The sequence below is a fragment of the Punica granatum genome, chromosome 2 (genome assembly GCF_007655135.1).
Source record: "Punica granatum isolate Tunisia-2019 chromosome 2, ASM765513v2, whole genome shotgun sequence".
In the NCBI taxonomy this organism is placed as follows: Eukaryota; Viridiplantae; Streptophyta; class Magnoliopsida; order Myrtales; family Lythraceae; genus Punica; species Punica granatum.
The window spans coordinates 36,298,172-36,312,143 of record NC_045128.1 but is presented as its reverse complement, the minus strand read 5'-3'; the positions used below and the strand labels follow the sequence as shown (position 1 = coordinate 36,312,143).

The 13,972-nt window shown below is 42.8% G+C and overlaps 2 protein-coding genes across 2 annotated transcripts; one reads left to right on the top strand and one right to left on the bottom strand.

Moving 5' to 3' along the window:
• Positions 1-63: 63 nt before the first annotated feature.
• On the bottom strand, positions 64-3,171 carry LOC116194233 (MDIS1-interacting receptor like kinase 2-like). Its single transcript, XM_031522991.1, has 2 exons — positions 684-3,171; positions 64-610 (listed from the first exon to the last, which is right to left on the bottom strand). Exons 1-2 carry the CDS (start codon positions 3,142-3,144, stop codon positions 195-197), a joined length of 2,877 nt encoding a protein of 958 aa, XP_031378851.1. The 5' UTR covers positions 3,145-3,171; the 3' UTR covers positions 64-194.
• Positions 3,172-7,647: 4,476 nt separating this feature from the next.
• Positions 7,648-13,968, top strand: LOC116194246 (potassium transporter 7). The gene is made up of 10 exons (XM_031523007.1): positions 7,648-8,411; positions 8,816-9,044; positions 9,209-9,457; positions 9,586-9,636; positions 10,129-10,389; positions 10,973-11,025; positions 11,178-11,292; positions 11,482-11,736; positions 12,302-12,824; positions 12,937-13,968. Exons 1-10 carry the CDS (start codon positions 8,154-8,156, stop codon positions 13,478-13,480), a joined length of 2,538 nt encoding a protein of 845 aa, XP_031378867.1. The 5' UTR covers positions 7,648-8,153; the 3' UTR covers positions 13,481-13,968.
• The last annotated feature ends 4 nt before the right edge of the window (positions 13,969-13,972 follow it).

Here is a 13,972-nt window from a genome sequence, read left to right as displayed (position 1 = left end):
CACTGGTGTGAGTGATTATTGTGTCGATTATGTTACACAAGGACTGATCAACGATAGGAAGGATGGGGACTTGTTCATTTTATTCATAACTCAGTATCAGGCAAAGTTGAAAGCAAAAGATGATCCTTTTGAAGCTCGGCGTCTTTCGGGATTTCATCGGATTCAACTATCAACTAGTGCTGAATGATTGCAAGTTAACGGCTGAAATCATCCTCTTCTAGCTGTTCGGTTCTTTCTAGTGACTTTGAGCGAGAGATCTTATGAGTTGACAACTCCCGTGAAACTTGCTGCATGGTTGGTCTGAGCTGTGGATTTGAATTCAAGCACGCGAAAGCCAGTCTCACTATTGTTGCTATTTCTTCGATCGTTTCTGGACGAGGAGCTGGGAGGCGCTCGTCTAGCATGTCTTCTAATGGCATATGCTCGGTGTACTCTTGCAACAAAGACAGCATGGCTGATGATGAAGAAGGGGATGATTGGGGCCCTGGCGATGAAGACGCGATAGAGCACATCATTTCTGCGGGATGTCGGCCCATTAGCGTTTCTAGTGCCACCACTCCGAAGCTGTATACGTCGCACTTTTCCGTGACCTTCATTGTGTAGGCAAGTTCTGCGATCACAGGAGCGGAATGAGAATGGAATTGCAAAATGAAAAACGGAAGAAGAGACGGTATCTGAACTACCTGGAGCAATGTAGCCATAAGTCCCAGCAACACCAGTCCAAGTCCACGAATCAAACTTCAAGAGCCGAGCGGTCCCGAAATCAGAGACATGAGCCTCGAAGTCACTGTCCAGCAAGACGTTGCTCGACGAGATGTCTCTGTGAATCACAGGAGGCGAGCAATCATAATGCATGTAATGGATGGCATTAGCAACTCCTTTGATCACATTAACCCTCTTGTCCCAGTCAAGCTCCATTGCCTCCGCCTTGTTCCTCAGGATATTCCCTAGGCTCCCCCTGGACAGATACTCGTAGACTAGGATCGACTTTTCCTCTCGTGCGCAGAAGCCAAGGAGCTTCACGATATTCCGGTGCAGTGTCTTGTTCAGGACTTGGATCTCACTCTCGAACGTCCTTCTGTCCCTGCATTGGTAGAAACTGTGGAGCCTCTTGACCGCCACTACTTGGCCTGTCGACAGCTCTGCCTTGTACACGCTGCCACTACCTCCAGTTCCGATGCAGTACTTGGAGTCGAACCCTTCCGTCGCTTCATTGATGTCCCCATAGACCAGCTTCCCATCGTAGCTCCAGATGTCAAAGAGGTTATTCCCATTTTGACTCGAATCGCCTGACGCCCTCCTGGCCCCAGTTATAGCCTTTTCATGGCAACATGCATACAGAACCCCTACCAGTATGGCCAGAATGACCGAAGCCCCGGCGATGGGGACCATGACCAGAAGTATGCGACCCCGTTTGCTGTCTTCACCATTTTTTATTGCAACCGGGCAAATCGTTAAGCCGGCAGGAGTATGGTCATTTGTGCAAAGGCCCTTGTTGCCTTCAAAGGATTGGATTGGCATTTCCTGGAAGGCTTTGTTGTTCGGTAAAGGACCCTCCAAGCTGTTGTGGGACACATCAACCGATCTAAGGCTGTCCAAATTATCAAATGTGGAAGGGATTGGACCGACCAAATGATTATAGGAAATGTTCAAGACTTCCAATTTAATGAGGTTCCCAATTTGACTTGGAATTTCCCCTGACAGTGAGTTCTTGCTGAGATCCAATCCCATTTGTAGGGACAGCAACTTGCCAAACTCTTCAGGAATACTTCCGTCAAGATTGTTTCGGCTCAGGTTCAAGTACAGCATCTTCAAGCAATCCCCGAGCGTCCTGGGTATTGGGCCGGTGAGGCTGTTTCCTGCCAAGTCAAGGTAGGCCAAGTCCGGCAAGGTGCCTATTGCCTGCGGGATTTCGCCCGAAAGATTGTTGTGACTTAGAGTCAAGTTGAACAGTGACCTCAGGTTTCCCAACTCACTCTTAATCCTACCCTCGAGGAGGTTCGAGGAAAGGTCGAGAAAATGCAGAAGAGATGATTGCGCAATCTCTTCGGGTATTTCACCGGTAATGTAATTATTCGAGATCTTCAAGCTCGTGAGGACCCTGCACTTTCCCCAGTCCGGGGAAATCTCGCCCCGGAAATTGTTGTAGCTCAGGTCAACATAGTCGAGGTTAGGATATATCCCAAAATCCTCGGATATGTTCCCCACAAGGTTGTTCCTATCCAGTCGGAGCCGTGTTAGGCTGGTGCAATTCTTCAGTCCCTTCGGAACAGTGCCCGTGAAGCGATTATTGCTGGCACAAAAATCTTCAAGGATACCTCCCTGGCAAATATTTTTGGGAAGGAAACCGGAAATGGTGTTGTTGGACAGGAAGAACAAGGTCAAGTTCGTGAGGTTATTAATCTCTCGAGGCAATGGACCGGAAAGCTGGTTACCATAGAGAGACAAGACCTTTAGGCCAGTCAAGTTGCCTATGGAAGCAGGTATCCAGCCCGTGAGATTGTTCAGGTTCAACCGCAGCTCGACGAGGGACTTAAGATTTCCAATTTCCGGCGGGATGGACCCCGAAAAATGATTACTGGCTAGGTGAAGGAGAGAGAGGTTGGTCAAGTTTCCAACACTAGGAGGAATGGAACCAACGAGGAGATTGTTGGATAGGCTCAACACATTGAGTTTACTCAATTTCCCCACTGCCTGAGGAATGTATCCGCTGAACTGATTGAAACCCAAGTTGAGGAGGGTGAGGTTGGGTAGGCTGGTGAAAATCCGAGGAGGGATTTCACCGGAGAGTTCGTTGTCGTGAAGATCAAGAGAGGACATGGCGGGCAAGGAAGAGAAGTTGAATTCGTGCAGTGTACCTCTAAGGCCGATATTGGTGAGGTTAATGGATGCGACCCGTCCCGAGTAGTTGCACCCGATCCCTTCCCAAGAACATGGGGTGGTGCCATTATCAGCGGAGAGGGCCCACGAAGAGAGGGCTCCGTAACTCGACGGACCGGTATCCAGGCTGAGGCTGTTTTTCCATTTCAGGAGAGCTTCAGCTTCCTGTGTTTGGTATTGGTTGGAGAAGATGGCAGAAGAAGTGGAATTGAATAGAATGTTGATGAGAAGGAAAAAATGGAAGTACCAAAGCTTTAGGAACATGATTTGCTTCTTTTTTTTTTTTCTCCCTTCGAACTGATGCAGTGAGATGATGGAGAAAAATTGATACATTATATGTTAATTTATAGGGACAGACTTGGGGTAGGGCTCGGTGCAAATCCTTTGTCTAATTATTCCGAATTAGCAGTCAAATTCGAGGAAAATTGGCCCGCCTCTCCGAAAGTCATTTACGAAATAACAACAAATCGTTGAAAATTTTTATAAGGTCTCTAATATATTCGACGAAGACAGCTCTAACATATCGGGTCTTAACTGGCATCTTCCCTTTAGTCCTCAGCGGAATTCCGTCTAGTATCGATCCGATCCTCTCGTTATATAGTTAGTCGTTGCAGACTGTAATGCCCCGATTTTCTTTTATGGCAATTTACTTAGGGATTTTAATTAATGTAATTTTGGTAAAGTTTGCTTGTTAGCTTGACCCGCCAAATGCTCCCGAGTTTTGGAAATAATCATCGCCTTAATGAGAATTCGATTGATTTCATTTATGTTGAATGTATTCTTGTGGATATTTGTTTTTCATAAAACCTCCGCGTAACTTCCCAAATCCCTCTAAATGGGTTAGTTTTTATTTCTATTCTAGTGGAATTCGTCTTCTCTGGACATTTCCATAAGTTTTCAAAAGGTGATTGTTTTTTTTGGGATGGACCCTAGTATTTAGAATCTCAATTAGATTCCGACTAATTTAGTTGAACTGGGTCTGCCCACTAAAGGATAAAACTCTCATAGCGTGAATTTTCTGCATTCACAAAAACTTAAACTTGAAACCTTACTTAAGCGAAACAAGCGTCGAATCGTTTAAACTAATCAAGATTGATTTTCAAAGGTGATTTTTATTGTCTTCAATGATCCTCTCCCTGTAAACGTCCTTTACTCGTCTCCTTTTAAATGGATGGCTCACCGATTATTTTAATCAGAGGAAGCAAATAGAATTCAGAAGAGTGGAAGAGAGATCCAGAAAGAGAGAGGGGAAATTAGAGAGGGGGAAACTAGAGCGAAATCAATAGAAAGTAGGATGTTATCTTATTGGATATTCGGATATGTTGTCAAGATGAGTAATTTATTCTAAATTAGTGATTTCGAAATGTATGTATATGTCTTCTAAGATTCGTTGTCATGGCCATACATTGTTCGAGTCACGCATGTATTCTTGATATTATGTGAATTGATTTTGGATATTATGATTATGATATGTGATGTGTTTTCCAACGAGTTTCGAGTGATTAGTGGATCCCGTCGCCTTGGGTTAGTATTGAAATTTTTGGATTTTTCAATGCTCGGAAACCGGGACGTTACACAGACCCTTTGTTCGAAATTGAGGGATATGAGGTGTTGCTTATTGAATATTCATAAGGTAAATATCTCAAGGATGGAAAGGAGGCTGGCCTTGGGGGTATCATCAGCTTGGAACCATTAAGAAAAACAAATATCTCAATTGGGAAAAAAAAAAAGAAGGAAAAATCCGAAAAAAAAAGGTGTGTGCAATCAATTGGTTGTTGATGGAGTTTGATTATTGCATTTATTTCAACTCAATCTTTGTGCTGCATCTGAGAAGGTTCTTCCCAGTCATGTTCCTTTCTCTGGTCACATTCCAAGTCAAGTGGTCGTTGTCTCTCTTCGGTTTTTCAACTTTTCCGACTCTTTGTTAAATATTAAAGAGATATCGAGATAAATATTACCCTTTCCTTTTAAGGAATCGTTCCTCGTGCTGGTACATTGTTAGTCTTCGAATGACTAAAACGATTGCTAAAGTTTTTTCTCAAATGGCCCTGCATTCGGAATCGAACAAAGATTACGTGGAGAAACTCCAATTCCTTCTTGACTTTTCACTTCATTGAACCGTGATTTGCGATCAGAAGAACTGATCCTTCTACTGCAATATATTTGACCTTTTCATCAACTAGACAAAAGTTAAAAAGAAGTACAAAAAAAAAAAAAAAAACACCGCGTGCCCTATATTTCCGAGGAAGAGGGAATCAATAACGAGAGGTACAAGTTCGTCCATTTCGCGCTTCTAACACTAACGAGCGGTAATCATCGTAAAGTCGAAACAATAGAACCCGGAGTCGTCTTTCCTTCCGTGCAGTACATCAGCTTAATGGAAAGGTAACTCTCCAGGAAGAGGGACTTAACAGATGCAATTAGTCCTCCCTGGTATACACGGCATATTGCATCGGGTAGCCATCGGTGTAGTGCGACTTATTCAGAAGGGACCGGGACTGTATAGGTGTGGTCGGAATTCCAAGTCCGTGGGTACCGGTGAACGGGAGAATAATGAAACGCTAGCTTTAGTGGGAGCAAAACATTACACAAGTAAATGATAGGCGCTGGAAAGATACGATGCCGGATGGCGACGATGTTTAGGCAGAGGATGAGTCTCTGACAAGACAAGTTGTGGCCAAAGCCTAGTCCGTCAATGGTCCATCTAAGTTGCGCGAATGGCACTAAATACGTGCACATTGTTGCAGATTTGACACGACCTCCATTGTAACGGACATAATGATAAGTATACATTTAGTCGTATATATGCAATTTAATTGAAGATTTTTATTTTTGGGAAATTGGGAGTTATTTCACGCCCGAATTAACAAATGGGAGTGGTCTCAAAAAGCATAATTGTGAAGGAAGATCTCGTTCTTCAGTTGATTTTCGAAGTCTTCTAAGCTGCAGTCAACAAATTTGGCTGAGATGAGATGTGTGTGGCCTCAATAGTTCCCTCCACTTCTCAATTTTCCATGAGACATTTGCTCGGTCGGGTGAGGGCATCGATTGATATCGACATCTCAATGGTGCAGCTCAAAGTCAAGCACACCGCGCATATACTCGTAGGGACAGTTTAGGACCTACTTCATCGTGGTCCTCGGATATTCGAGGGGTTCTAGATTAATGATGGGCTGATTTATTTTGAGCCAAATTGTGGGCCGATCCAACTTTAAGTTGGGCTTCAATTGGGCTGCTAGAAGTGGGCCGAAATATATTAAATGGGCCGAAATCGGTACTGAAAATTTCGTCTTGGCAGTTTCCGTTACACCTCAGTTTATTTATACCATTGCCTAAGTTAAATAAATTAATCCAAATTGTTCACCATTAACTTGATTAACTTCAAGTTTGCTCCCTAAAGGTTGCTTTTCATGTCAATTTATGCCGGGTAGTTTCGTTTGCATCCATCATTGGCTCTTTGGACTGCCAGTTATGGGGTAAAAGCTCTTGATAACACAACTCTCCACGCACCCAATCGGCAACACATCAAAGGGCATGTTTGGTTGACCGGAATAGTAATTCATTCTAGATTTATTTCGTGAGGAATGACATTTCCCTCATTTGGTTGCATCCATAATAGGAATAGCTATTCCGGATGAACTCTCTTATCCTCCATAAGGGGGGCATGACCATTACCCACTCCACCGTTCTTCAAAGCAACTCCCATTAGGAATGGAGATCAAATCTCCATCTTGTCCTCAACTCAGCCCATTCACTGCCACCGTTCAACTGTTGTTGCTCAAGCTCCACCGTCACCGCTGGCGGCTTGCCACAGATCCGATCTTCGCGAGGCTCGAAGTCTGGGGTGGATTTGAGCAGCCGCGGCTTGCTCGAGCAAAGCTCCGGCTGCGGGTTGTTCTCTAAGACAGGGAACTTCTCGAGCCTAATCGCGTCTGCCGTCGAGTCGTTGCTCTCTAAGACAGGGAACTTCTCAAGCCTAATCGTGTCTGCCGTCGAGCCGTTGCTGTTCGGGTTCAGCGGCGTCTTAGATCAAAACAACCAGTGGAGTAGTAGTCAACAGGTGCAAGAACAGGAGCAGAAACTTCAACAAAAAGATGAACAATGCATTTTTTTTAAATTCTATTTAATATAATATTTTAATATATTTTAAAAGATGGATATTTATGTCTTTTTATCTTATTTACGTTGTATTCCTGGTTTTCACCATTTTTCTATTCCGTCCAACCAAATAAAATAAATTTCATCAGAATTTCTATTCTATTCTCTGTCATGTCTAATCTCTGTCCATTATATTCTATATAAATCCCATTCTAGCAAACCATATACAGCTTGAGAGAGTAGATCAGACAACCATCATGATGCATGACTTTTTTGACAAAAAAGGAAATACCCATTTCCCCAAATTTCTTGCATGTCTATGAAAAAGATGGAACTCGGAATAGTTTTTAGATTTCGGTGATTCCAATAATAACGATACTAAAAAATTAATTATATTATTATAGTTAGAAAGGAGATCTCATGCGTCTTAGATCATTGCATTATCAATTAACGTTAGAAGTACGGATCCGATTGCGACGTTTTACGGGATCCCGAGGGGTCTGTCTAGCCGAGTCATCACAGCCAACGGGGTCTGTCTAGCCGAGTCATCACAGCCAACGATTGTTCACCACAGGGACTGCTGTGAGGTTTCACCAAAACTAGAGGGGCCAAAGATGGATTTTCATAAAATGAGGGGTATTACGCGCTGCTGAGCAAAACTAGCAAAAGGCGGGTGGCTTTGGTGCCCGCTTTTTCCATTTCCTATGGCGGATTTCGTCTCACCGGTTCTCTCAACCTCCGGCGATCTTCTCTCCGATTTCCCTCTTCGCAGAAACCCTAGGACCCGTGCTCCAGCTTCCACCATTGCTACTCCGATCAATTGTCCGGAATCCACCCTCGGTATTGCCTCCCAGCGCTCTTGATCCATTTGCTGCGTTCGTGTCGATTAATGGCAGCTCCTGAGACCAGCCGGAGAGGCTCGGCTGTTGGCATTTCTCCTCTTGTCCTTCCTTTCCTCCCCGTGCAGCTTTCAATGCGTTAATGCTGTATTCGTATCGATTGGGTTGGATGACGGTTTCGTGAAGCTCGAGGGTCGCGATAGAGAATCATTTCGTCAATGTCGTTTGTGTCGTGTGCCGATGGAATTTGAGACCTTAAAGGATAGGCGGAGCTGAATTTTGAAGGCGAGAGATCCTTAAATTTGTGGCTCGACAGATATATATACGAACAGAGAGATGGCGGAGGATGGAGGATCTGAGCGAGGGGATACAATGCATGCTACAGTGTCCATGGACTCCACTGAGTCGCGCTGGGTGTTTCAGGAGGACGAGTCTGATATTGAGGATGACGAAGGCGAAGGCTATGATGATTCGCCCGCCTTGGATTCCGACGATGACAATGCCGAGCATCGGTTGATTCGGACGGGCCCTCGCGTTGATTCTTTCGATGTGGAAGCCCTAGAGGTCCCTGGGACCCAAAGAAATGAGTACGAGGTGAAGCTAGTTTTTTGATAATTGGCTTTCTTGTGATGTGACATCGAATAATATTATTCCGGCACTTGATTTGGTGACAATGCAAAATGGTAATTTAACATTGATATGTGTGCTTTCCCGGTATCGGCCTGCGAATAATGTGTAGCGAGCGGGAAAAATGGCAGAATTCTGAATGTTATGCAGTTCTCTCTAGAAATAGGACAAAAACGGATATATTTGAGAGTTTGGTCGTGTTTTTGTTATAGTTAGTTGGAAATTGTGGTTGGTTAGCCTTGAAACAATTTCAGTGGTCGCTTCCATGAATGAGAAAGTCCGATAATGCAGTGAATATAGACTGGAGCTCTTTGTGATCGGTTTCAATCTATTCTGTATATGCTACCTCACTTTGTTAAATTTTGCTGCAGGGTTACAGTCTGGGAAGAAGATTTGTGATTGCATTTCAGATCCTTAGCGTTGTATTTGGTGATGTTGGAACCAGTCCATTGTATACTTTCAGTGTGATGTTCACCAAGACACCTATCAATGGAGATGAAGATGTTCTTGGAGCATTATCTCTTGTCCTCTACACGTTGATTTTAATCCCTTTGATCAAGTATGTCCTTATTGTTCTTTGGGCCAATGATGATGGTGAAGGTATCATTTGCTTCTCTCTCTCTCTCTCTCTCTCTCTCTCTCTCTCTCTCTCTCTCTCTCTCTCTCTCTCTCTCTCTCTCTCTGAGCACATAGACATGGTACCTTCTCCAGTTCTCTTGTTTGGTCCTTGAAGAAACTTTTCCTAATAACTTCAACTTTTGCAGGTGGTACCTTTGCCTTGTACTCATTGATCTGCAGGAATGCCAAAGTCAGTCTTCTGCCTAATCAGCTTCCATCAGATACTCGTATATCATCCTTTAGGCTTAAGGTGCCATCTGCTGAACTTGAGAGATCGTTAAGGATCAAGGAAAGACTCGAGACATCACTGACTATGAAAAGGCTTCTTCTGATATTAGTACTTGCTGGAACTTCCATGGTGATTGCTGATGGGGTTGTTACTCCTGCAATGTCAGGTTCTTATTTCTTGTTTTGATCCTTGCCTTCATGCAAAGTCATATGCAAAACTTGTTGTTTATATCTTCATCGTTTTACCATGTTAAACTGTCTCATTATGGTTTTTCTTGTCATTTCCATTTTGCAGTAGTGTCAGCTGTTGGTGGTTTAAAAGTTGGTTTGGCTGCGATTAATGAAGGTGATTTGAACTCTACGACTCTTATCTTTGCTCTTCTGGACAGAAAAGATTTGCTTCCTTCTATAAATATGTGTGTGCGAGTAAATTTTTATCTGGATGTGGGTTGTTGACTCGTAATCCTTTCTGTCAGTGGAAGTTGTGATTTCTTGGAATCAGCCAAACCCATTTGCGAACTATGAGCTGTATCAGCTGTTTAGTGTAAACGACTTGAGTTAATGAAACTCACAAAAAAAAAAGAAGAAAAAAGAAGAAGAAAGAAAGATGATGCATGAAAGAGGCAAATAGATCAATGGATCTGGCTGGGGAATTTGTATTGTTGACTTCTAATAAATTCATTTTATTCATGCTTTTATCTTATTGGGTACATGTTCAGGTAGTAGATATGGCGTCAAGCTGTCTTGTGCTCCCAGCTGTGCTGGGATTCTGGCCATTTTTTGATGGTGTAGTTGTCATATGACTGAGCTAACACTTTCTATTTTGGTGCATGTACAGACGAAGTGGTGATGATTGCAGTTGCCTTTCTCGTAGTTTTATTTAGTGTTCAGAAGTTCGGAACGAGTAAGGTTGGGCTTGCAGTGGGCCCTGCTTTATTTATATGGTTCTGTTCTCTTGCTGGAGTTGGGATTTACAATATAATTAAATATGACACTAGCGTCTTCAAGGCTTTCAATCCGATCCACATCTATTACTTTTTCAAGAGAAATACAAGCAAGGCCTGGTATGCCCTCGGTGGTTGTCTCCTATGTGCAACAGGTGAGATAATTTTGACCTGCCTTGATGATGTACGCCGTGCTAGTTCATTCAAATGCTAAGAGCATGTCATGGAACCAGAGCTATAAAAACAGTTTACGTGTCTGAACTTTTAACTTCTGCATTTTCCTGGATTCGAAGGAATTCATGTATGTCGTTTATTGATATTGTTACTTCACCATAATTGAAATCAGAATAAGAATAATTACAACTTTCACCCCTTTTCTTGAATTATGATTAGTATAATTTGCTGGGAACCTATGGGTTAATTTTGTTTTCTGACTGAGCTGAAGAGGCATGACTGATCAGAAATAGAGGTGAAAATTTTTGTCTTACTGTCTGAAATGTGCATTGTATTCGTGCAAAAGTTTGTTTTGGAAAATACTGAATGATGAATAGCTTATCCTGCCAAGCCAGAGTGCTTCTCACCTACCCTTAGTACCCTATTCGTAGTTCTTTCCTGAAGAGTAAAAGTAATTTCTGCTTGTTATTCTGGTAGCTTGACTTGGAAACAACAGCACAGTCTCTACAGTTCTTTTAAAATTCCTTATCCACCTTATCAGAATGGTTGTGGACAACATTGCAGGTTCAGAGGCCATGTTTGCAGATCTTTGCTATTTTTCTGTGCGGTCGGTGCAGGTATGAAGCAAAAATAATATCCCCTAGTTTATATTGATTGCATCCTTTACTGATGGTACTGTAGTTTCTCGCTAACACCTTCTCTTCTCTTGTGGATGGTGGTCTTCCAACTAAAGTATTCCTAAACTGATCTTGTTGATGATATTTTGCAGCTTACTTTTGTTTTTCTTGTTCTCCCTTGCCTTCTTCTGGGATACCTGGGTCAAGCTGCCTACCTTATGGAAAACCATGCAGATTATGAGACAGTATTTTTCTCATCTATTCCAAGTAAGGAAGAACCAGTGATCTATCTATCACAATCCTGAACTACTGGCTAGTGTGTGGAAAAATGATGTATTTATTGGAAGAGGGCGTGCAAGCTGATGCCTATAACACCAAAATGTAACATACAAATTTCATACCATATTTCTGGGGTAACATTTCTCGGTTGGTGATAAATCTGTGCATAATTTGCAGGTGGAGCATTCTGGCCAGTCTTAGTTATTGCTAATGTTGCTGCCCTGATTGCCAGCAGAACAATGACCACAGCAACATTTTCTTGCATAAAACAGTCAACAGCACTTGGTTGTTTTCCACGTCTGAAAATCATCCATACGTCTCGGAAGTTCATGGGACAGATATATATACCGGCCATAAATTGGTTTCTGATGGTTGCTTGCGTGATCCTAGTCTGTGCTGTTTCAAGCATTACTGAAATTGGAAATGCATATGGTAACACTTGCTCCTTTGCTTACTTTTATTATTACGTTCCCAACTTTGAGCTTGCGCTAGATTATTTTTGAAGGACTTGGGGATACTTAATTTAAGATAATCTTTCTGGGGTATGCGTTTGATGTAAAAGATTTTGCTGCCTTTCTTTGTTAACAATAGATTTTAGCGAGAAGATATACTATCAACTAAGTAGACAATTTGATTAGTGTTGGTCTGCTGTTGGAGGTGAAGAGTTGTAAGTTACCACCTTGATGTCCATGCTGAATTTTGGAAATTTGCACAATCATCAAGCGCTACATCCAGATTCAACCTTTTGATAATCTTATAATGAATTGGGCTTATAGGGGATATGTAGTATTTTATGCCACTTGTTGCTAAAGAAAATATGCATTTCTTGATAAAATGGACCAAAGATGATGAGGTTGGATGAGGATTGTTGCATTTCTTCTATTCATAACGGTTAATATCTTCTCAGATATTTCTCTAGTTTTATTGATCATATAGTGCTCCATATGCAGATGATTCTACGAGCTTTTGATCTTCTCTGATGTGTACTGTTAAACAGGCATTGCTGAGCTGGGAGTGATGATGATGACAACTGTCCTAACGACCATCGTAATGCTCCTCATATGGCAGATAAATATCATCGTGGTGCTGAGTTTCGCCATCATATTCTTGGGGATCGAACTAACTTTCTTCTCATCAGTCCTCTGGAGTGTGGGAGATGGCAGTTGGATAATATTGGTATTTGCGGTAGTGATGTTTCTTGTGATGTACATATGGAACTATGGAAGTAAGCTGAAATATGAGACTGAAGTCAAGCAGAAGATGTCCATGGATTTGCTCCGAGATTTGGGTCACAACCTCGGGACAGTCAGAGCTCCTGGGATTGGGTTGCTCTACAATGAGCTGGTAAAAGGCATACCAGCTATTTTCGGCCATTTCTTGACCACTCTCCCTGCGATCCACTCCATGATAATATTTGTCTGCATTAAGTATGTCCCAGTCTCTGTTGTGCCTCAGAGTGAGAGGTTTCTCTTCCGACGTGTCTGCCCCAAGAACTACCACATATTCCGTTGCATTGCCAGGTAAAATCTCTGGTTCTTTTTGCAGCTTCTGAATTTGCTATTCCTTGGCAAGATAGTACTAGAGTGGTATCTTTTAGTATAATCAAGTATATTTGTCCTCGCAATTTTACAGGTATGGATATAAGGATGTTCGGAAAGAGAACCACCAGGTCTTCGAGCAGCTGCTGATTGAAAGCCTGGAAAAGTTTATTCGCCGGGATGCCCAGGAACGGTCACTGGAGAGTGATGGGAATGAAGATGATAATGATTCTGAGGAAGAGTCCACTTTTTCAAAGGTTGTGATAGCTCCTAATGGTAGTATGTACTCTCTTGGGGTCCCGCTCCTCTCAGAGTACATGGAAACTAATACTAACTCAATATCTGAGGCCGGCACATCTGAAGAGATAAGACCCGCTCCTCCTGCAGAAGACTCGAGCTCTGATGCTGAGCACAGCCTCGAGAGGGAGCTATCGTTCATTCGCAAGGCCAAGGAGTCCGGGGTTGTCTATCTTCTTGGTCACGGTGACATTAGGGCGAGAAAGGACTCATGGTTCATAAAGAAGCTGGTCATAAATTACTTCTATGCATTCCTGAGGAAGAACTGCAGAAGGGGGACCGCTAATCTTAGTGTGCCCCACACACATCTTATGCAGGTCGGAATGACTTACATGGTCTGATGGCTTACATCATTTGCCATGAGTTTTGAGTGCACAAGTGATGAATCCCGATGGAACCCCGGGCTGCCATCTTCTCTTGTTGCTGCTGATCTTACGGCCACTCAAACTTAACAGAAATATCTCCGATATTTATTCCATGGATATGGGATTGGGGTCCAGTTGTTGACGGGAATAACTTTTGATCTCGACAGCCAAATTGTGTTTGTCCTTGTATTTAATCAAGCTCCAACTGCCCGATGGAGAATGGATTATGCTCTCTCCAGTTGGTGAGTATAATGGCAGAACACCGGGTTTCCGGGTTTTCCCATGCTTGGGGGTTGAGAGGGAATTTGGGAGTCTAATTTGATGAGCAATGACATGAAACTCCGGAAAACTTATGTCATTGAATTTGATGCTTGGCTTTACGTAGCTCCTTTGTTTATTTTCCTCCATGTGTAGATCGTCTGCGACTGAGTATACGAATATGAGAAAACTATATACAGCTTTCAGTGG